The sequence below is a fragment of the Urtica dioica genome, chromosome 12 (assembly GCF_054948205.1).
Source record: "Urtica dioica subsp. dioica isolate 48M chromosome 12, U.dioica_male_clone48M_v1_H2, whole genome shotgun sequence".
NCBI classification, from domain to species: domain Eukaryota; kingdom Viridiplantae; phylum Streptophyta; class Magnoliopsida; order Rosales; family Urticaceae; genus Urtica; species Urtica dioica.
This window is the reverse complement of record NC_142767.1, coordinates 4,141,635-4,165,682: the sequence shown is the minus strand read 5'-3', so window position 1 is coordinate 4,165,682 and position 24,048 is coordinate 4,141,635. Positions and strand designations below refer to the sequence as shown.

General features: G+C 36.7%; 3 protein-coding genes across 7 annotated transcripts; 2 read left to right on the top strand and 1 right to left on the bottom strand.

Moving 5' to 3' along the window:
* Window positions 1–7,267: 7,267 nt before the first annotated feature.
* On the top strand, window positions 7,268–8,660 carry LOC149378704 (rRNA processing protein-like protein). Its single transcript, XM_089603626.1, has one exon. The coding sequence runs from the start codon at window positions 7,332–7,334 to the stop codon at window positions 8,286–8,288; it is 957 nt and encodes a 318-aa protein (XP_089459752.1). The 5' UTR covers window positions 7,268–7,331; the 3' UTR covers window positions 8,289–8,660.
* Window positions 8,661–9,669: 1,009 nt separating this feature from the next.
* On the top strand, window positions 9,670–9,987 carry LOC149378703 (putative pectinesterase/pectinesterase inhibitor 47). The gene has a single exon (XM_089603831.1). It carries the CDS (start codon window positions 9,670–9,672, stop codon window positions 9,985–9,987), a length of 318 nt encoding a protein of 105 aa, XP_089459957.1.
* A 2,571-nt stretch (window positions 9,988–12,558) lies between these two features.
* LOC149378702 (transcription factor GAMYB-like) lies at window positions 12,559–18,489 on the bottom strand. 5 transcript variants are annotated; one of them, XM_089603027.1, is made up of 6 exons: window positions 18,035–18,489; window positions 17,721–17,901; window positions 15,892–16,327; window positions 14,364–15,366; window positions 13,696–14,034; window positions 12,559–12,710 (listed from the first exon to the last, which is right to left on the bottom strand). In XM_089603027.1, the coding sequence occupies exons 3-5, from the start codon at window positions 16,249–16,251 to the stop codon at window positions 13,721–13,723; spliced, it is 1,677 nt and encodes a 558-aa protein (XP_089459153.1). In that variant the 5' UTR covers window positions 16,252–16,327; window positions 17,721–17,901; window positions 18,035–18,489; the 3' UTR covers window positions 12,559–12,710; window positions 13,696–13,720. The 5 variants fall into 5 exon arrangements, with proteins under 5 accessions (XP_089459153.1, XP_089459151.1, XP_089459150.1 ...); XM_089603025.1 differs by lacking the exon at window positions 12,559–12,710 and having other exon boundaries at window positions 13,261–14,034; window positions 18,023–18,489; XM_089603024.1 differs by lacking the exon at window positions 12,559–12,710 and having other exon boundaries at window positions 13,261–14,034; window positions 15,892–16,505.
* Window positions 18,490–24,048: the final 5,559 nt, after the last annotated feature.

Sequence of the window (24,048 nt, the reverse complement as noted above, 5' to 3'; positions counted from 1 at the left end):
ATTATTAATTATTTGTTTATTGTTGGACCAAGTAAATAAATGATTAATTGGGTTTTAAGCAATTGGGCCTTGCACACATGGAAAATTCGAATTTGGCTATTTGGCACTAGGGTTTGCGCAAATCTCCTTGGCCGTGTGCCATCAAATTCGAAAATACATAATTGGTATTTACCAATTTTTTCTCTTTAGTTGTTTAAATAAAGGAGAGAGAAAAATATAAGATATTGTCCTATATTTTCTCCTTATTTAAAGGAAAGTATTTAGGAGAATATTTAGGAGAATAATATATTCTCCTTTATTATCTCACTAAATAAATTATTCTCTATTTAAATAAAAGAATAATATCTCATAGATATTGATCTGATGGATGAGAGAAAAAGTAAGATTCACTTGTTGAGATCCAAGGGCCTAGATTAAATCCTCTAGTGTGAACACAATAAAAGGAAATAAAATATTCTGGAAGATTCCATGAATATATCCTTTTACTACTATAAATAGGGGTTCATGAGAAGGCAAAAATAAGCAATTATTTTAAGGAATTTTGAGTGAAAATTCCGTGCATCCTAGCCTCTCCTTGGCCGTGCATCTGCCTCTCCCTCCCCTCGGAAATTCGTTTCCATTCTTAGTAAAATAAGAGCGAGATCTCGAAACACCTAGTTTAGTGATCGAGTGAGATAAAGATTGTGCCCACTCATCTTTCTTATTCGTCTCGGAGATTACGTTTCGGAAGACTAAGGTGTCATCCTCGAGTCCTTCATCAAGACGACGCAAGGAGTACGCGATTGGATTGGAGCGTTCTGTAGCTGAACCGAAAATCAATGTAAGTACTCGTTTACTCTTATATCGGTTGCTTGACTTATATGCTCTCGTGAATTAAATTAATTAAACATAACTAGATCTTGTTAATTATAACCATAATTTAATTAGCTTATGATCAGCGTAATTAATTATTTTTCCGCATTAATGTGGTTATATGGTGGAATCATCTCAAACGAGTCGCATCGGAGCGATCGTTCGTGTCCGATGCGCGCTCGATCCACCGACAAGTGGTATCAGAGCAATTGTTCGTGTCTGATACCCACTTGATTCCCCAACAGTATTGCTATTGATCATATCCGAGACACAAAGTGCCTTTCTGACCGGTAGAATCATTTAAGATAATGTTGCTACGGCTTTTGAACTTCTTCATTCTATCAATATGCAGACGAAATGAAAAAAGGGTGTGATGGCGATCAAGTTGGACATGAGCAAGGCGTACGATAGAGTGGAGTGGGGTTTTTGTGATGGCTATGATGAGGAGAGTGGGGTCGAGCCAAAGATTATCGCGGTGTTGCTTTATTGTATCTCTTCTCCGATTTTCTCCCTGGTGGTCAATGGTAAGGTGGAGGAGGAGCGATTGTGCCTAGTAGGGGACTCCGCCAAGGGTCCCCGATATCCCCATATATCTTCCTTTCGTGTGCGGAGGGGCTATCCTCTCTTATTCAAGGACAAGAAAGTCTTGAGGTTATTGGCTTTGCTTGTTGCTCGTCGGCTCCAACGGTATCCCACATAACATCTTATTTTGCATGGCCGACCGATCCAATTGCAATGCGATGAGTAGAATTTTGTATGTGTACAAGAATGGCTCGGGCCATAAGGTGAATTGGCGAAGTCTAGTTTTTGTTGCTCCTGTAATATGTTGGATTTCGAGATTGGGGAGTTGGAGCGTCGACTAGGGGTGACTAACGTGGCGAAGTCGGAAACTTATCTTGGTCTTCCGACGTTGATTGGGAGAAAGAAGATAACGTTCTTTAGTGTCATAAAGAGTCGTGTAAAAAAACAACTTGCGACTTACACCATGTTCTCCGCCGATGGTAGGGAGATCCTCATCAAAGCGGTGGTGCAAGCCTTCCCGGCTTACACCATGAGCTTGTTTCAACTCCCTATTATGTTGATGGATGAGCTTCATACTTTAAGGCTAGTTTTATTTTTTGTGGAGAGGCACGAAAGACAAGTGTAAAATTCATTGGAAGAAGCGGGAGCTCATCTCTCATCCGAAAGGAGAAAGGGGGCTAGGCTTCAAAGACCTTGGTCTTTTCAACCAAGCCCTCATTGGCTGACAAGTGTGGCGGATGATCCGGTCCCCGAAATATCTTATGGCGTGTGTTTTAAAACCAAGTACTTCCCCAAACCTCAGTTTTTGAGCTTAAGTGCAAAGACCACTTTTCCTACCTTTGTAAGAGTATATCATGTGGAGTATATCATCTCGACCCTCTAGTTCGACCTCGATGCTCCCAGGGTGGTGGAAGAAATTTTAGGCGTTGTGTATCCCCCCAAGATTAAGCACTTTATTTTGCAAGGCTGGTTTGATATTTTTCCGACCCATGGAAACTTAAGGAGGCATGGCCGCGTGGTGTTCAGTGTCACTCGTTCTGCACCTTCTGTGGCTTTCTCTCGAAGAACGGCTCCCATGCAATACATGGATGTGTTCAGTGTCTCAGTGCTTCAGAGATGGGTGGAGAAATCTGTCAATCTCTTCCGTTTGATGAGATGTGTGTGCGGGCTTTCTAATGTTGTGAGATTCCGATCCGAGGCTTTTTTGCGGGTTGGCTTAGGCTGCTTGGAAGATAGGAATCTGAGGCTGCTTGAGGGGATATCGAAGGACCTGGGCAAATGGATTGATGAGGTGGCAAGCTGGCTCGATGAGTTCCATCGCTACTCCTCCAGGATGTAGGTTTTGGGCTCTTCTGAGGGGCATGAAGCGCAGACGTGGAAAGCTCTTTCGACCGGACGCTTGGAATTGAAACGTGGGATCCCTCGACGGCGGTTGTTGCGGTAGGTGGTGGGAGCTTTTGGCGAAGCTAGTACCAAACGTTTGCTCTGCCTTGATGGATGAGTGTCATGCGATCTTGGAAGGTGCTCTCTTTACCCTCCGACATGGGTGGTCTATCGAGACGGTGGAGTAAGATTGCCAACGGGCTATGCACTTAATTGCCCAGTAGCAGGTCCTAGGGATTCAGGGTGTCCTCGTGGCTGAGATCTTGGTCGTGTTAAAGACGTGGTCAGCGGCGTTTGTTTGGATACCGAGACGGTGCAACGCAGTAGCAAATGATGTCTTTTTCTGGTTTTTTGGATTTCCTCTTGCCCTGCGTGGCTCAACGATTGTATCAATTCGGACTGTTTGTCCTTGAGTTTGGTTTAATGAAAATCCAATTTTCCCTAAATAAAACAATATCAATATTGTTCTCGATTAACTATTTATTTTCTACCATTAAACTTGTCTATACCAATAAACTTTCATGTTAATGACAATTTATAGTTGTGAAATTCAATTATTCTATAAACAAAATCAAGAGCTGACTATCACAAAACCAAAGAATGACAACCAATCATATTAAAAAAAGGATAAATTACACCCATGCCCCCTGAACTTTTGACCATTTAACAACGTGGTTCCTATTTTTATTTTTCTTACAGCGTCGCCCTTAAACTTTCATATTCTTACAAACTTAATCCTTCCGTCAAATTTTTTCTATATTCCGTCTATTTTAACTTGTGTAATCGACATATTACAACTTGAATATTTAAAATTACCTATATATCCTTTATTTAATTATTTTATATTTAAAATTAATAAATTAAAATTAAAAAATTTCATTTTTCATTTTGTTTGTTGTCTTTTTTTAATATTTTTTTATACATTTCCATTATACTTTTTTTTCACGATAATAGAAAATTAATAATAAATAATAAAATTCATTTTTACAATTCATTTTTATTAAAAATTCATATTTTACATAATTATTTTATTTTTATTTATTTTTTTATACAATAAATAATCATTTTTAATAATATTAAATAATTATAAAATCAATATTTTTTTGTTATTTTACAATTTTGTCCCTGTTTAAATAGTCACATGCCAATCACATGAGCAAAAATTGATGGATTGTTGAGAAAAATAGACGGAATGACTAAGTTTGTAAGATTGTCAAAGTTCAAGGGTGACGCTGTAAGAAAAATAAAAATAAGAACCACATTGTTAAATAGTCAAAAGTTCAGGGGGTATTTACGTAATTTATCCTAAAAAAAACCAATAAAACTCTGTATACATTAAGAATTTAATTACAAATATATTGAAATCGAAACACTCAATAAGGAGTACAGTTTCGAGACTCTGATCGCAAAAAAAATAACGTGTACAGTAACTAATTATCTATAAAATATTAAAATAACCATAATTTTTCGCCATTAACATCCGCTCATGAAACTTGGGGCCTTGGTATTAAATCGAGAACATCTTGAAAGTCCATAATAAATGATAAATAGAGAAAATACATAACTAGGGGAGTTTGGCTAAACCTGCTGGATAGTGCCGAGCAACTACAGTGGGGCTTCGATGATGACGGTGATATGCCAAATAAGTAGTCAATTTAAATCAATTGATTTGCAAAATAGTTGAAATTTATCTAAAGTTAGTGAAATAAATATGTAAGTATTAGGTTTCGAAATTCAATCTTATGAATTAATGTTTTTGAATGTGATAACTTAGTTATATAAATTCTCAAAAACTTTAATCACAATATCAATTTTTTTATTTGACAACGTAACTCTAATTATTTTGCTGAAATCTTAAAATTTTAACTTTTTTATTAATTAATTAGTTTTAAATAGTTAATTTGTATTATTTCTATTTTCAATTAAAATATTAACTATTTGTAATTGTGAAAATCCATGTAATTATAGTCCATTTAAAAATATTAACTATTTTATCTAATGAAAATTGGACAGTCTAGCAATGTAACCAAAATGAAACATTCAAATTTAATTTTAAAAAACTAGCCAATAGTTTTAACTAACTACCTCATTTTTACACAAATGCCTATACAATTTTCCCGCCCAAAATCAAGTGTTATAATTTAAGAAAAACAAATAAGTTAATCGCGTAAATAAAATTTCATAATTCAAGTGATTATTTTCTTAATTCAAATGCAATTTCCTATCTCCGTTGACAAAAATCCATAAACAATAATAACAGCTATTAACAATCATTAACGACTATTAACATAACAGTTTTGATAATATCCTAAAACTCATGAACTCATAAACATATTAACAACTATTAACTACGTAATTTTGAATACAAGCCCATAAAATCATTAACATATTAACAGTTATTAACGACCATTGATTGCCATGCCTGAAAAACAAAATCAGACAATCATAACCCCATAAACTCATTAATAGTTATTACCGATTATTATATAAACACGATTTAGACAATTAATTCAGAATTGTTGTTGATGATCCCGTGACACTTTAAGAGACATCGAATTGTTGTTGTTTTTCCGCCCCTGCCCATGGTTACACAAAAATGAGAGATCCAAAAGAGGAATCTTAACCACCACCCGAGGTTTTCCTCGACGACATCTTCTTGTTCGTCTTCATTGCTCTCTCAACGTTCCAACCCTTCCTGATGTGGATGAACCCTTTGCTGCAAAAAAAAAGGAGAGAGAGAGAGAGAGAGATTATGTTTCGAAAAACATAAAGAGAAAGATACGAGAGAGAATGTGAGATCGTATTAATTAGTATCAATTATGTGAGATAATAAAATGGATTTTTTTTTTAATTTCGAAAAAAAATCTAATTAACTCATTAGTCTGATAACTATATGCTTAATATGTTCAATGTCTTTTAAACTTTTAACTAGATTGAAATTTTCTCATTTTTTTGAGGTGGCATAATTGGTTTAATTTCCCATCAAAGTATTGTAAGTTCTCTTACAATATATTTTTAGAGCTCGGTTGAGAGGTCCTGTGTTCAAATCCCATGAGCTACAAAAATGCATGTCTCGATAAAATTTATCCTTAATTATGTAATTTTGGCCAATAGTGTTACATGCGATTTGAATTGCTAATATATCATATAATCTTGATTGACGTGACTTAATATAGATATATATATATATATATATATATATATATATATATATATATCAGGTTTGAGATTTGGTTTAGCCAAACCGGTTCGTTTTTTTTTTTTTTTTTTTCCCGACCTAAGCTGTATATTATAACTCGTAACCTAATAAAAGACCTAATTTCTAAAAATCTCACTCTTCGATCCGTCTCTCTCTCTCTCTCTCTCTCTCTCTCTCTCTCTCTCTCTCTCTCTCTCTCTCTCTCTCGGCCGGAGAAGTCACCACCGACGACCCAGTCTGTCTCCCTTGCAGAACCTAATTCTCCAAAACCTCTCTCTCATTCGATTTCGACTCTGAGTGTAGACTTACACGGCGCTGAAGCTCATTCCAACCTTTTTCTGAGCCGAGCCTGAGTTCTGGTATGTCTCTCACAAAAGCCATTTTTATTTGTTCAGGTTTTTTTTTTTATTAAAGCGGCTAACTGAAAAATATGCCAAGATAATTAAGAAAGAAAAAAGGCGGCTTAAACCCTAAAACCCTGAATATGCCCTTTCATTACCTCCCGATTATTTGTTATCCACTCTTCTTATTCTTTATTTTATTAAATACAAGCGGAATAACCCGCACGTTGTTGCGGGATGCTTAATGTGTTATTAATAATTAATTATCTAAATAATTTATTTTTTTGTGATGACAAACATGACATTAAAAAAAATTACAAAAAGATTTAAATTATATATAAGCTAATCTTATAAATAAAAAACTATGTTCATATTAAAAAAATCCACAAATTTCTTTCTATTAAAAAATAAGGTATTTTATAGATTATCATATTCAAAGTATTATATATGTACTGAAATTTGAAAATTAAATATTATTTATCTATGATAGTAAAACATATACAAAATTTATTATGTATAGATTTTGGTCATATAAATTAATGAACTGCAATAATAAATATGTAGTCGGAAGAAATAGAATATATTTATATGTACGTATTCACAGATGCAAAAATATATTATTTAATAATGAGAGCAACATAATTTATAAATTTATACATGGATATATTAAATTAATTAATATCAATAATAAACATATAGTTGAATGAACTATAATATATATGTATTCAAATAGTGAAACTATATATTATTTATATGTGACATAAAAATATGTATATGGAACCTATTACTGAATTAATTCCAATGAAAATGAGCTCCTTTGAAGTAATATATATATATTTTTTTTTTTTTTTTTTTTTTTTATTGATTAGTGGAAATAAGTACTTTCTTGAATCCATAAAATAACATTGCTCCCATTAATACATACTCAGATAGAAACAGAAGCCCAAATTATAAAGCCCGTATATATATACTTTTCCTTAGGTTTCATCATATTTGGTAGAGCCGCATAAAATCTCTGACCACAGAGCGCTCAAATGGCACTGAAAAGAAAAGGGCAGCCAATGCTAGAGGAGAACACGAGAATTGAAGAAGAAGAAGAAGAATCCGACTCGGAATCAGAGTTCTCCGAAGCCGACTTGGAATCCGACTCGGAATCAGAGTCGGAAGAAGGAGAAGATGAAACAATGAAGCTCGGGGAGGCAGAAAAGAAAGCGGTGTACAACTCGGAGGGGCTGATGGACAAGCTGGCGGACATAAAGTGGCCGGAGAAGGTGGAGTGGATCCACAGTCTGTCGGTGGAGGTGGATGAGGGGCAGGAGAAGGTGGACGTGGAGGACGACCTGGCGCGGGAGCTGTCGTTCTACAACCAGGCCTTGGAGGGCACGAAGACGGCCTTTGCTCGGCTGGAGGGCATGGGACTCCCGTTCCTGAGGCCGGCGGACTACTACGCGGAGATGGTGAAGACGGACTCCCACATGGAGAAGGTCAAGGGGCGGCTTTTGGAGGAGAAGAAGAGGGTGGAGGAGGCGGAGGAGCGCAGGAAGGCGAGGGAGTCCAAGAGGATGTCCAAGGAGGTGCAGTCGGCCAAGCAGCGGGAGCGCTCCAAGACCAAGAAGGACGAGATCGAGTCCGTCAAGAAGTGGAGGAAGGACAGGCAGAAGAGCGGCTTCGCCAAGGACGACAGCAACGCCGAGTTCGCCTTTGAGGACGGGAAGCCCTTTGAGAAGTCCGGCGGGAACAAGCGGCCGGGCGTGGCCCCGTGGGACCGCTCCGGCGGCAAGGCCGGGAGGAGAGGCCCCTTCTCCGGCAGAGGAGGAAGAGGAGGCTCCGGAGGAAGAGGGGGAAGAGTGGGCGGTAGGGAATTCAAGAATTCCAAGTTCGGGTTCGGGGGAAGGAAGAACAAGCAGAACACCGCAGAGACCGCCGGCGACGTTCGCGGATTCGGTGGTGCTAGTTTCAGCAAGTCCAGCCACAAGAAGAGGAAGATGTGATTTCTTGGAAGGGAAGCTAATATTATTATTAGGTTTGATTTTGCTTGTGGGTTTTTATTTATTTGTTTATGTTTCGTTGCTCTTAGTCTGGTGGCATAAGATTCTGAGGAACAATGTATTTGTGGGTCATTAACAGTAATGTCGAAGATGGAAGTTTTGATAATTTTGCGAAATAGTTTGGGGAATTCTCATCTGGGAATGATTTTGAATCAATCTCGTTACCGGAGGTTTTGATTATCCACTATCGGTATGATAGAGATTGTTTCGGTTCAAATCATAGAACTTTTGCCAAAGTGCAAAGAATTTCTTACTAGCTAAATTATAATCTTGAAATTATATGTGGAATCCGAGTAAAAGTTTCGCTGTTTCTCATGTGATCGTTTACTTTTGATAATTGAGTTTTGTACTAGCATTTTAGTCATTTTCATTGGGTTTTTTTTTAAGTAATGAAAAAAGGTTCCAAATGAGCAAAAAATCTCCACTTTCCCTTTGCAAATGTGATGGTTAACTGAAAATGTTTTGGTTAATGTATACAAATTTTTATGGAGAAAAAAAAAAATTATAAGGTGACAAAATTTTATGGAGAAAAAAAATTATAAGGTGACAAATTTTCACGTTTGTTTTGAATAGTGGATAAAAATGGATCAGTCCTACTTAAGCAGTTAAGCCTAGGCTATTGGACGGAATGAAAATTTCACTTCCAAGGTAGTCCAATTAGTTCCGGTCCTTAACAGAAGGAAGTCTTTAGCCATTAAGGACCGGAATTCTGGCCAAACTGTATTTTCCTTCCGGTTTGTTCCGCACGATTCACGAAATAACAAATATTTATTACTCTTAAAAACCTAAAATATATTATATTCTTCGAAAAATAAAAAATAATTTTTTTTATTATGAATAGTACCTGAATTATACCAGAATTTGTGAACAATGTGGACCAAATTTTTTTTACTATGTGAACAGCACCGGAACTTTATTCTACACATTATTTATTCTTAATTTCTTATAAAACTATGTAACATAGTCCGATACCATATTTCCTATGAATAAATATTTTGCTATCACGTTTCCCGCCAAAATTTCAAACAATACTATTGATTTTTTTTCTTAACCAATTCACAATAATACAATCAGGACAGAGAAGGCCGAAGGGGGCTTTACCCTCAATTTTTTTTTTTCACACTTTTGGCCTAAATTATTAAAAAAAAATGTAATAACCCGTAAAATTTATAAATTAACTCTCCTTGAAACATTTTTTTTTTCAAATTAGCCTCTTCTGTTGAGCTTCTCTGGCTCCGTCCCTGAATACAACTAATCTCTGTATACATAAGTCTCCAAAAAATTGATCCTTCGTACAGCCGTAGAAGGAGACAGCTTCATAGCAATGGACGTGGCGTTCCGAAACACGGCCGGGCCGCGAAGCCAAGCGGTGGCGGTGCTGAACCAAGCGGACCGGTCAGCCTCATCCCGGTGCAGCATCGAGGGATACTGCCACGTCACCGGAACCGAGGACTTCATCTTCGGCGACGCCTCAGCTGTGTTCCAGAACTCTGGGAACCGAGCCCTTGCGGACGAGAACGCCGTCATCGTCTTTTACAACTGCACCGTCGACTCGGAGAGATATGGCACCTCCTCCAGCGGCACTGATGCTCACTCTTGGTTGCCTTTCACTGACATACCTTTCACTTCCGGATTGCTTTAGGCTTTTTTTTTTTCCTTCTTTGTTTGTAGTGTTTTTGGTGCAGCTTAATTACTAATTATTAGAAGTTAGTATTACAATATTACTTGGGGTTCAACGATTCTGGGATGATTAATTTTAGTTATACACTTTGTTGATATTTAAATAGTTCAAAAGGTGATTTTTATTTTTCAGTTTAGTTAACATGCATTTTCTTATGAACAAATTTTAGTATATCTAAAACTGAAAGTCTACTTCAGAAATTAATAAGTTTTTATCACACTTTTCAGAAATTAAAAAAATATTTATCATCCCTCCTCATCCCTGTAGCTCAAATCTCAGATGACAAAAGAAATTGTTTGTGTTTAATCTGAGAATATTTAATCACATGTTCTTTGAGATATGAGTGAAACTAATTAATTATGATGTAATTTTATCATCTCCTCATACATAGATTGTAATTATATATATATATATGTATATATATATATATATATATATTATGGGAGATGACAAATTTTGGAACAACACAACATCATCTAAAAAATGTATGTACCTTTTTACTATCCGTAATGTATTTGCAGTTATTTACATGATGTTGCGTTGTTCCAAAATTTGTCATCTCCCATAAAATCAATCAAATATGTTCGTACCTTTTTACTATCAGTATATGTATTTGCAATTGTTTACACCTATTAATTACTAATACATTGATTTCCATTTACAACTATTTACTATCATCAATCAATTTTTGCTTTCTTGAACTACGTAATTCAAAATAGTGGAGATGAAAATTTGGATTGAAAAATAAAATTTATGATCCATGGATTAATAATTGTAAATTATAGCTAATAAACATGATAAATTGGTTATTATATGTTAATAATAGTTGATAGCGCTACGAACAAAAATTTTATGAAACTGGAGAAGAAAAAAGTGGAAAGCTAGAATAATTTGAAACAAAAATTAAAAGAATAGTCAATGTCAATAACACTATTACAAAAACATCTTTTAGAAGCGACAAAAAAATAATTAAGGATTAATATTAATGATAGTTACTTGATTTAATTTAATTAATAAAATCTGTGGCATATGGGGAGGGAAAAACAACAAGGCAAATGAGTACCTTGCAAATAAAATCTAATGGTCATTTAATTCAAATTTACCTAATATTGGCAAATTAACAAAATCTAATATTTCGTATGGCTAAATAGATTGGACCCTACATTTATAGGATTTTATTCTTATTTTTTTTAGTATTTTAAAAATTAAATGAGATCATCTCTAATTGACTTAATATGCGTGTCTATTTATGTAAAGTTTCAAAAATATGGATATTTGCAAAAAGCCAAATTTAATTTGGCTATTTTGCTTTATCTAGTGAAGGTCACCCGAAAACTATTGCCCCTCTGCCTCCTAGAAGATGATTTTTAGGCTTAAGGCTTTGAGACCTACGAGAAATACTGCTAAAAATTGGGTTGAAGAGATTTTTTTTTTTTTTTTGAGGAAAGGGTTGAAGAGATTTTAATTACGTGGAGCTCACATCGCTAAAAATGGGTTTTCACACACCTGCTTTTGGAAGCAGGTTCGGTTATATGTACTTGGAGAGCTCATGAATAGATTAAAGATAGCGGTGAAACGTCACAAGACCACAAGTATGCGATTAGTCTCTTCTAAAAGCGAAATGTTTGCTTAGAAACGAATTGTCGCTTCTAAAAGTGATATCTGTAATAGTGAGAGAAAATTTGAGGCCGAAGTTCATATCCTCAGCAAGGCAAGGCACGAGAATCTGATTGTGCTCCTTGGGTCTGGTTTCAAGGCAAGCCATGGATTACTCGTTTGCAACGACTTCTTGGACCAACAAATATCAAGTAAACAAAGAACTTTATTTCTTATCAAGGCTTTCTTAAGTTTTAAAAAAGAACATTTTGTTTTAACATTTTAAACAAACAGTTTAAATTCTGCTAAAATATATGTTAAAAAAATAGCCAGGATAATCATATCTGCACACCGAGTCTATGATGCGACCTAAATTGTAGAATACTGTTCAATCCTAATGTGTTTGTTTGAATAGAATTCCTTGACAATTAAATCTCTACACAATTCACTCAAAAGCTTTTTCCTCACGGTTTTTCTAGCTTTCTTCCTTCAAAAATCACCTAAAAGTATACCCCAGAATCACTATGCATAACTTTTCAACGGCTAGAACAGGGGTGGAGATACTCTCAAATCTCAACAAACAATTACTAAACTAAGTTTATAAAATTAAAAATAACTATATAAAACAATCAACTTGGATAAGGAAATTTCCCAACATAGATCGGAGAAAATAATAGAATAACACCCCCTTGAGGCAACGTAAAGCAAGCCACTAGAACTAAAAATGGATCAACATTTTGGCGAAGAGTCTCTTATTCCATGGCAGACAGTTCATACTCTATCTGCGAGAATCACATGCGAATAAAGAGGTTTTAATTCGATTCCAGACACACCCCCGCCAAGAATTAATATATTTGAAGGAATACTATCACCAAGCTCAAGCGTGTACAGTGTCCACTCTTTGAATTGTATGATAGATATATATATATATATATATATATATATATATATATATATATATAGGGGTGGTATTTATCACTGACCGTAGGGCTGGGACATATGGACATTGTACAGTATTGACACGTAAAAATTGACACGTAAGAAACATAATTTGCAAGTGGAAAGACATTCAAAATACATCGAGTGACCTGCACAAACGACGATAAGATAGCTCAATGATAAGCACATCCAACCTGAATGAATCAATGGTCTCGAATAATTCTTTAAAGAAGGCAAAAAAAAAAAAAAAAAAAAAAAAAACAGAAACACAAAAACACAAACAAACCTAGAGTCATGTGGGCTATATCACCATTGCCAAAATATAATTGATATCTGGAGTCATATTGTTGCAACCTAACATGCATTCCGAGTGATTATTCTTTCATGATAAATGAACTTTCCTGGTACGCTTTCCTGAACTGTGGCAGTCAATTATGTCTTCTTTTCCAGTTTTTGGCTAATTAAGGACTTCAATAGTTTATTTGATACTCTACATAAGTAAGATAAATAAAAAGCACTATATCCTCAATAAGCTGACATCAAACTTTACAAGACAGATGAAAATTTAAGCTCAATGATGCGTTTAGGGGAAGAGAAAAGTATATGCATAGACCCAAGGAGTTGGTCGAGTTGATCTAGTGGTAAGGGTAATTCTTGGTTCGATTCCAATTGGGACAAGTCTCCCAGTCTATAACGTTTATAGAAAATAAAAATAAAAAAAACAAAAACATATACTAGGAATCACAACTACCAAAACAACAAACATAATAAGTCAAGTCCAATAAATAACCAGATTCCCATTCAATCAGAATGTTCAAAATGTTCCACAAATGCATACTTATTCAACAATCACAACGCAAGTGTTTTGACACTTGGCACAGCTTTCGCCTTTTGGTGCGCTCCTTTTTTACATTCCTAAGCTGTTTGAAAATAGCAAATAATAACAGGGGAAAAAATAAAAACAGAAAAGTGCTACTAGAACCAAATAACAAATGTCCCTTGTAATTTTTCAAACAATTTTTCAACGTCACCGGGTGCTTCATTCAAAGGCCCGAGAAATCAACCAAGTCCGATCTAAACAAATCATGAACATTAATGGAACATAAAAGTCGGGCGAAAAAAAGTTTCGATTACCACAAATTTTGATAAGGCCGTTTCCTTAATGGGGGTCAGACATTTGAGTCACGGCGGACGGCATGCTCTTCCATCCACACCCAGCACCGTACACTTGATTCATAGTTGAAGAGCTTCCAGATCCCATATTGTTGTAATCGCCCACCAGATCATCGCCAAGCAGCGCCGCGATCGCATCGGATACTACAGCGCAGCCACCGATTATTCCTGGGCAATCGAACCAATCGGAATTGAGCATGGCATCTGGCCGGACAAACCCCAACTGTGTTTTCATTGTTTCTCTCTCTTTGCCGAAGAAGCCAGAATCTGTGTCCGCTGGCTCAATTTTTACACGGGTACCTGGGATGAGTAAATGGTATCTCAAATAAATAGAATGAATGGCTTTTACAGCAAAGTCTTGTCAAAACAACAGAGGTATTTGTCGAATCTATGCATAATTCAAACGAACATTTGAAAAAAAATAAAAAAAAAATCTTATAATCATTTGATAATCGTCATGTCCGGGTTAGACCTGACTAAAACCCATGAGGCCCTGGCATTATCGACTGGGAGATTACCCCAATAGCCCCAATTGTTGCGTCCAGGGGGAATCTAACCGGAGACGTACAAGATCCCAAGAATCGGCCTTACCATTTGGGGTTAATAATTATAAGTTGATGGGGACTCACCAAAAACGGTTTCGGCCGGGGGTGTACCGTCCATGGAACTTCCAGCAGGACTAATGTACTCGTTCCGAAACGAGGTGACAGAGTGGCCGAGTGAAGATGTGGGAACTCCGAGGCCATTCCATTCTGTTTCGCAGATGTTCATCATGTCGCCAGGAGTGAGGCCAGACGAGTTATTGCTCTTCTCGGAGGAGTGTTTCCTTGCGCTGCCACGATGCTGCGACTCATGGATAAGATCGCCGATTAGGCCACTATTCCGTGGCGGCACCAGACTATCCGAAGACCCAAACGCATCGGCTCGCATAGGAGATTGGATATATGCATCAGTAGACTCAAGGAAAGGAAGCAGGGAAGAATCTCCCCACGTGCTTAAGTCTGAATCTTGATATTGGAGTGAAGGGAGCTCCAACTTCATGGCCCCGTTCGTGGGCTTAGAAGCAGAGGAATTTCCATTTTGAAGGGCATGGACACCCTGAGTTGCGTCGAAAGACAGCAAAACCTGAACCGGATCAAGATCCTGCTGGTAAGACTGCCCGCCGAAAGAGCCAGCCATTTCAGGACAAGTGTCGTTCTGGAATTGGTCAATATCTGGGGGGTACCCATTCTGGACGCAGCCACCGGCACCGGAGAATACTTCAGAAGATTCTCGAAGGCGCTTCTGCCGGTGGACAGTCTGTGGTGCAAGGCTGTAATATTGAGGTGAAGAAGCCATGGGTTTCATCAAAGCTGTGCCTACATCCGGACTTTCAGTAACAAAGGAGTAGAGATCGCTGTTGCTCTTTAAACCATCGAAAACCACTTCAGGTATTTCATAAGGATTAGCCTGCAAGGAATCATGATTTCCGAATTGTCCACAGCTCATTGCACCAGAACTTTGACCTTGCTGATTCTCCTTGAAAGTGTGCATACAAAGGTCGGGAGGGTATAGTGGTAATCCGGCCCGTTGTCGTCTCTTTACCCTTGTATTCCAATAATTCTTGATCTCATTATCTGTGCGACCAGGCATCTACAAGAAGCGAAAAATAAGTTTTTAATTATCTCTTGCAAATAAAACAAAAGGATCTTACGGACGAACTTCATAAAGAATATCTAAGCCAGAATAACTTAAAAAAAAAATCAAAATCAAATACCTGGACTTGTTTCCATCAGAGTTACATCCAACTTAAGAAAATATTACCAATTAGGATTCACAGATCGTTCAAGAAATATGTTAAATATTTCAATAGCAGCGAATCCAGACCGATTACCCAATATAGGATTACTTCATGTTATGTAGGATTTGTTACATAACTTCTGAACTAAACAGCCAACGATGTACTTGATGAAATGCATTTTATACCAGTTAAAGAAAACCCCATGGCATCCCAGAAAGTGTTTTTTTTCAAACAATCCATGGCATACACGTTTATGTTCTTTCTCTCTTCTAGAATCCTAAACTAAGCCAGAACTAGAGATAAAAATACTACAAATAAAAATAAAACCAATACACTAGTCTATCTCACCATAAAAAAAGAAGAAAACAATCACTCACATAGGTTGCCATGCGGGCCCACTTGTTTCCCATTTGTGCATGGAGTTCAAGGATCGTAGCTTCTTCCTGTGGAGTAAAAGCACCTTTCTTCAAGTTCGGCCTCAAATGATTCGCCCACCTTAGTCGACAGCTTTTTCCACAGCGAGAAAGCCCAGAATGTTTCTGAACGGCGTTCCAGTTCCCTTCTCCGTGCTTTTTGACATATTCCATCAGAATCGCATCTTCACTTGATGTCCAAGGCCCTTTCTTAAGAATAACTCCCCCACCAGAACTTCCTCCATTGCTTTCATCAATCAATGGTGATTCGGTATGATAATTGGACAGCATCCCATCGTCACTCTCATTGCTTGTCCGGCTCATTTCAAAATATCCAATACACTACTAGTGCATACCAAGAGCCAAAGAATCAATCAAAGGCAGATGATAGGCTGACAATCTGGATATGAGATGATATATCAAGTGTTATTAGCATACTGGGTTTCTTGTAAGCGTACAAACACTCGCGAATAGAATGACAAATTAATCTCAGACAGGAACTGATAGCCAGGAAACTGATGATGCCACTGGTTTACACTCAAAGCAGAGTGACTCATGCAACTCTCAGAGGTTCATATCTGAAATGTGAGTTACGATTTTCAATTAAGCATGCATGTTTCACAAGTTCAACAAAAACCAAAACAAAAAAACAAAAAAAAAGTCAAAACATAAAAATTTGCAGTGCACAAACAACACTTACGAAATCAACGTTCTTTCAGTTAAATTAAGTTGGTTTTGGCACAGCAGTACACTATAAATCTTAGTGATTTCCACAATTAGAACGCGGTCATTTTCAATTTTAAGACTACGTGATTTGGCCTTGCGACGGCGAGAGACCCATATCTTAAGTTTATCAAACTCAAAAATGAAAACAGAGTCAACAATTAATTTAATGAAACCGCTCACAAGAACGCTGTTGCTTAGTTGAAACTTATTTTAGGACAAAACCAGTAGATATATAATAAATCTTAAACTGAAGCGAAATCTCAAGTCAAATCAAGATCATTAGGACTCGTGAACCCCTAAAAAAATTGTAAAATGAATACATGGATTTTTTTGTCTGCTATGTGCAGGCATATATATAGTCATTTTGTTAAGGACCCAAAACCTAAAAAACTCAGAAACAGCTTAATAATGTTCATAATTTTAAAGAAACAGATCATTTGATTTGAAGGAAGATTAACAAAAAAAGGGAAAAGAGAACAATTGTACTTTTTTTCTTGAAATTCAAAGATAACAATTGAACTTATAGTGGGCTACATCTACTAAGAAGCCAACAAATCCCTATACTTCTTCTCTAATAGATCACAATTGAAACAGTTTAGTCTTAAACCAGTCAATTGCTGTCTTTATTAGATTATAATAGCAGTAAGAGAAGAAAAGAAAAGAGTAATATAATCTTCATCCAAAACCATAGATTTCACTAAGAACGAAAAATCAGTGAGAGATATTCCCATATCAGATTGAATCTTTTATCTAGAGAGAATACCGGAGGGAAAAAAAATTTAAAAAAAATAAAAAAATAAACAGGGGGAAAAAGATGCAGTGCAGTAAAGCGTGAAAGTCACCACCTCCGTACGAATAATTTTGAAAAGTTAAACTCATTTCTACACTAAACATTAGCCCCAACCTAATATAGCATAACACTTTAGAAATGTGCAAAGTAAGTGACTGTCATTTATTGTTAATAGACTCTATAAGTATTTCCAAATAAAGAACTTGTACCAAATTACACAGACCAAAGCTCGCACAATTGAATTTTATAACAGAGGATTTTATATAAAATTAATTACCTGAATTATAGTATAGAAATATCCTGAATTAAAGCGAGAAGAAGCTCCAAAAATTATGTGGGATAATAAAAGCTACTCAGTTTCCAAATACGAAGTCTTCAAGGGTTGTTCATATAGCTCCGATTTTCAGGTCAAGTGAGCAAATTAAGTGAGAGACGAGAAAATCGCAGTCCTCGAACGCCTGAAAATGTAAATATACAAAAATAAGTTCAACGCCGAGTGAAAAAGGAGAGGGAAAAAAATTGAATAGCAACACTGAAATTCAGTCCATAAAAACCCTAACAAAAATCCAATTCAGAGACCCTCGAACAAACCATGCTCCGAAAATCGTCGAAGTCGGTGAACAGATCGGACAAGTTAGCAGGAACCCTAGAGCCGGAAGAGTCTGGGATCGAAATTCGAACCTGAATTCGGGGACAGAGAAGGACGATGATTCGTGCGTTCAAAGAAGAACAGCACGTCTGACAACAAGAAGAACCAACGACGAACGGGACGAAAGTAGGTGAAAAGAGAAGATACGAGAAAGAGAGAGAGAGAGAGAGAGAGAGAGATGGGAATTTGGGTGAGAGAGAAAGAGATGGAGAATAATGAGGGATTTTTTGAACGAAATGGCTATATGAGAGCGATGTTAGGCAGAGAAAGGTGGAGAGAGATATATAGGAAGAGAGAGAAAGAGAAGGACGGAGATGAAGAATATCTCTCTAGATCTCTCTCTCTCTCTTCTTTCCTGCTCACTTTTCTTTTCCTCTCTTTCTTTTGTTTTGGCCTCACACTCACTCAACAATATTTTTTTTAGCATATTATCTTTTTGCTTCATATTATAGGACTTGAGCTGTGGTGAAGTGAATATACGAATTATTTGATGGAATATATTATATTTAATGGAATCGAAAATTAAGTGTTTTAATATAATTTTAGAGGTATAAGTATAAATATAATTTATATATCAAATAAAAAATTATGTATATATTAAATCAATATACGTTCTTCTAAAACAATTAAAATAATATACGTTGAATTTTGACATTTTGTACGCTGGTTTGGAAGAGTTTGTGTACTTGTGTCTCGCTCTTCCTAAACCCAAAATGGACGCGTTTGAAGATAAAAATAAAAGGGTATAACTATAAGTACAATACAAGGAGGCTGTTAAAAGGTACTTCGTTTTACTTTTGCAGAATTAATTGCTATTGGAGAGATTGATGAAACTCATGTACTATAAAGTTTTTTTTTAAGTGAAATAAAATTAAAATAAATTAATCAGTCACTTTACTTCGGCCCCTACTTTTCTGCCACAATAGGAAAAAAAAAACCTGAAATAGAAACATCGTTGATATTTTCTTTTTCTTTTTGTCCTACTAGCATGAAATAAATAAGAGTTCCCACAATTTATTATTTCAATCTAAATCTAACGATTGTCATTAAGCCTCCACTTTTTATTATGTAATGTCATTAAAAATAATTATGTGGTAAACCTAAAATTTCTATTTTCCGTTCTTTCTAGAAGATAAGTTTGATAGTAGACGATAAACATAGTAAATTTCATTAGTCTCCACACTCACTCGCACACCAATCATTGAATAAATCCAGTCAAGCGAGACATTAGGAATTTTGTGAGAGATTTTTCTGCTATTAAATCAGCTCAAGTTTTCCGGATATGATTCATTGACGCGGCATTAATTTGTCAAGTGAACCAATAAGAAATTAGCCAGGAAAATGAAACCATAAACATTTAATGTTAACTTATATTTTCATAGCTATTAGAGCGCCGAGAATATAGACGCAAAAGTCTATGTATTCATCTGAAGCCTGGGATTTACTTTGTTGGCGATTCAAAGCATATACATATCTAGAACGAAAATTGGAGGTCAATTTGAAAAAGACGAGGGAATATGGTATGGTATAGGTCAAATCTTAATTACAATTGTTTAACATGTTAATTTTAGAATTTGAAAATACGAATATAGCTATACTATAGATAGATTTTTTTTTCTTTTGCTATCCGTTGAAACTCACGGTACAAATTAAAGATATGTATCAGATACACATACTTAATTTTTAATCCAGATATTTTTCTTTAAGATGAGTACTAGATAATCATACTATTAAAAATATCCGATATATAAAAATAAAAAATATCGGATACATAAAAATAAAAATCTAGAAGTTTCTTTCTCTCTTGAGCTACTCATACTTTAGTAATAAGTAGGACTTTTGCTAAAACAAAAATCATATGAATATATTATAATTTAATAATTTTAAACTATTTTAATAGACAAAATCTCAATAAAATGAGTCTACAGCCACAATAAATTTAAGAAATTTGTAACCAAGTGACCTCAAACTTAATATCTCCAGTATAATTAGGCATGATAATTTTATTCATGTACCCACGTACTTGAAATATCCTACCCACCACAGGTAGGATCTTATCAGCATAAGTGAGTAATGCGCAGGGTATTGATGTGGGGTTAAAAATACTCTTTTAAGAATAATTAAACTTATTTGGTCTTGAGAGGCCCGATAAATACCATTTTTCGACCAAACAATATTTGGATGTCGCCCGAGTAAAATTTCTTCACTTTGGCAAGCTCTTTCCTAAAGTCCAACCAACTCCTGACGAAGTCGCAGTCAACACACAAAAACCTCGCCGACAATACCGGATCGAATACGAATACAACCAACATTCATTCAAACAACCAAGGCGACGTGTCGGACGGGGAACGAAATCGTCAAGTACGTGTCCCCAACAATTTCGCAGCTCGGCACACTATAAATTCCCTTCTGACAAGAGAATTCGCACGTGACTTCGGGCATTAAAATTATTAATTCTCCTTTTTATGTCGATAATCTTTGTAATCTTTAGTTCGTCAACCTCGCTCTGTAACTGATTATTCAAAGTTAAATAAAGCATTTTATTCCTATTTATATTTACGCTCATTATAAACGTCTCATAATTCGCTTCTATTACGAAGTCTTTTGAGATCCATTTAATAAAATAAAAATCAAATAAATATTATTTTTATCGTAATTTTTTTTGTGATTGTTGATAGCTCGGATTTCGACATCAACACTTTGGCGCCGTCTATGGGAAAAATCAAAAGACCAACCCCGAAAGAAAACGAGTTAAACTTGATATATAAAAAAAATTTAATAAAAAAGAATCATCACTATGTCTGCCTCTCCAGATCGCACCCCCGCTGAATTCGAGGCCCGAGCCCGAGCTCAAGCGATCTTAAACATGCTGGAAAAAAACATCCAATGAACAGGAGGAGAGACACCGAGCCCTAAGTGCTCGTGTGGGCAACCTCACAACCCCCTTTCTCCGCTCCCCCCGGTCTATTCTCAGGTTACGAGCTAAGACGGGGGAATTACCAAACAAGGCTCAGTCCAAAATACGATCTCGATCGTGCAGACTAACCAAGTTCCACCACCAGGCACCCATCTATATTTCAACAAAATACACGTGACTCCGTCAGGCCCATACCCGATCTTCGGATCAGGAATAACCTCCCAGATGAATTGGGTTTCATCGTCAATCGCTCAGATCGGTCTAAATGATCTGCCTCCGCCTACCCCAGACAGACCCCTTTCTAGGTCCACCTTGGGTAACTATGACGAAATCCCTACCGAGCATCAAACGGAACCCTAAACCCCCAAGCAAGAGGACTGTCCCTAAACAATTTGGGGCCCATCAAACAAACCACGATGACCTAGTTTCGTGGAGGTTTCCAACTACCCCCAATTGATCCCAGCATGGACAAATTCGAAAAATATAAAGAAGCAATCGCGGCGGAATTTAGGGCCATCCACTCTAAGTTTCACAGTGCGAGAGGCGGGTTGCAGCCAGTTGTTCACGGAAAGTCTCTATGGGTCCACCCTCGTATGGTTCTCGAGGCTGGAAGCTAATTCCGTCGACAATTTTACGCAATTATCGACGGTCTTCCTTAAGCATTACTCGATGTTTGTCGAAGACGAGTTCACCATGGCCGACCTTTGGAGTGTTCAAAAAATAGATTCCGAGCCTCTGAAAGACTTCATGGCCCGTTTCAAGGAAGTACTGGCAAAAATATCGGACATTGACAACGAATCGGCCTTGACTGCGCTTAAAAATGGACTCTGGCACAAATCCAAATTTTGTTTGGAAATGATTGTAAATAGTCCCTTGACTATCAAAGACGTGATTCATCGAGCTTCCAACTTCGCAAAAGCAGAGGAAGAAACCAACTTGTTGGCCAAGAAGCATGCAGCCGCCAAACTACCCCAAACTAACCAGGTGAATACCTGGGCGTGACCTGGAAATGGGGGAAACAACCCTAGAAGATGAAATTTTCAAAATATCACGGCCCGGGAAAAGAAATATAATGCGCCTCTGGGCTTCACGCTCTCTGTGAATGACGAAGGAAAAGAGGGTGGATTCTAGGGGAAGAAATGGACAACCCAGGATCTCGACGCATATTATGATTTCCACATAAAATAGCCACGCAACCGTCAATTGCGAGACCATGCGGAAAGTCCTAGAAGAAAATAACACAAAGGGCAAGCTGGAGGACGTCAACTTGGGGCCTCTACCCAAGAAGAAGAACTTCATCTCCCGAGGGAGAGGAAACCCCTCGTCCAAAAAGGTCAAAATATTGCAACGACTCCCTCAACTCGATCAAGACGCATCAGCGCACCCTGAAAAACGGACCTAGCAAGATCAACCAAGAAAATGATGTTTCAATCACCTTCTTGGACAGGGAGATGGAAGATATCATCGGACCCCACGACGACGAACTAATAGGTGTGTTTCATACGTGTTAAACTCATATTTTTCGACTTGAATCTCACATGTTCTCGAGTAACTTTTTTTGTGTTTGATGTGTTTTTGAGTGATTTATAGGTTTGAGAGGCCAATTGGGTGTTAAAGATGATATTAGGCCCACCGCTTGCCGCGCACTCCAACTGCGCATTTTGACGCCGATTTTTTCTATTTTTAGCTTCCAAGATGATATTTTCCGATTTTGACGAGTTTTAGACCTTTTGATTAGATCTAAGGGCCCAAATAGCTTCAAAAATCACTCAAAATCCTATGTATACTAGTTAGAACTCCTAAAAACACATCTTAAGTTTTATTTTAGGTTTCATAATAGTGTTTGGCTAGTTGGGAGAGAAGAAGAAAACGGAGAAGAAGATCACCGTTCGTCGCAATTGACAATCGCGAATTCAGCGTTTTTCCTTCTATCTCTATTCCTTAGAACTCCCGTTTGTGTTTTGTTATCTTAATTTAGTTTTCATTGTTTGTGTTTATTTATTTTGTGTTTATGTTACTCTCGTCGTCATGAACTGAACCCCTTAAGTGTGATGGTTGTGGATTCATAATTATTTAATTGAAATATTTTTATGTTCATCTTCTCTATTGCTTGAATTAATTATGTGATTAATGCTTGTATGAGATTAGCTACTTCGTTCATGATTTTTAGGATTGTTTAGTTGCTCGAGAGAGAATTAGATAATCGTGCATAAGAATTAGTTCACCGTAGTTCATTCCTAAGATAGAGATAGTTAGGCTGCTATGGAGTCGTGTGTACACTTTTGGTTGTAATGCTTGTCGTATTTTTAGGGTTTGAGATCAAGAGATAAAAACCCGGTATTGACATAGGTTGTTAGATGCTCGAGAGAGGTTTAGCGATAATATTACGTGAGTGTGATTAGTGAAGATAGTTGAACCGAAGAATCATGCGTAATTCTAGGAATCCTGACCATAGGAGAGTTTAACGAAGCCGTTGCCCTTGTCTTCCTCATATCCGTTCACCCATAGTTTAATTTGTGTTTTTATTTATTTTCTGCAATTTAGTTAATAATCATCACCGTTGCTTTTGAATTCAATTCGTTGCTAGCTAGTTGAGTTTCGGTTAAGCATAGTCCTCGTGGGTTCGACTCGTACTTACAATTATATTACTTGAGCGACTATGCGCACTTGCGCGGAAATATCGCAAAAAGTGCTCGGAATAAACGTCGAGGTGTGCGTTTTACTTTAGCTTTTATTTGCTTACACTTGTTTTGTTTGTTCGGTTAGTCTTTGACCTAATAGCTTCTCTTCTCTCTGAAGTCATGCTCGATAGGTTCGTTCTTACCTTATGAACGGGCCGTTCCTTAAACTTATTGAGCCCTCGGGTTTATTTGACTCGGGCTCGATGTTAAATTCTTTATGTTCTTGAAGCATCCGAACTCTCTTGCTCGGACTGTGCAAATTATATGAGTAACAATACATGTTCTTGAAATTTTATACCAGATAATTGGACCAAGTAAAAAATATAAGTAGCAATTAAGGTTTAGCATCGTATTAAAT

Excerpts from the sequence above, each read along its gene's own strand:
- LOC149378703 (XM_089603831.1), top strand. The coding sequence starts at position 9,670 with ATGGACGTGGCGTTCCGAAACACGGCCGGGCCGCGAAGCCAAGCGGTG.
- LOC149378702 (XM_089603027.1), bottom strand. The coding sequence starts at position 16,251 with ATGAGCCGGACAAGCAATGAGAGTGACGATGGGATGCTGTCCAATTAT. Across the intron at positions 15,367-15,891 it reads GGGCCCGCATGGCAACCTAT|ATGCCTGGTCGCACAGATAA; the intron begins GTGAGTGATTGT and ends CGCTTCTTGTAG. Across the intron at positions 14,035-14,363 it reads CCCGGCCGAAACCGTTTTTG|GTACCCGTGTAAAAATTGAG; the intron begins GTGAGTCCCCAT and ends TACTCATCCCAG.
- LOC149378704 (XM_089603626.1), top strand. The coding sequence starts at position 7,332 with ATGGCACTGAAAAGAAAAGGGCAGCCAATGCTAGAGGAGAACACGAGA.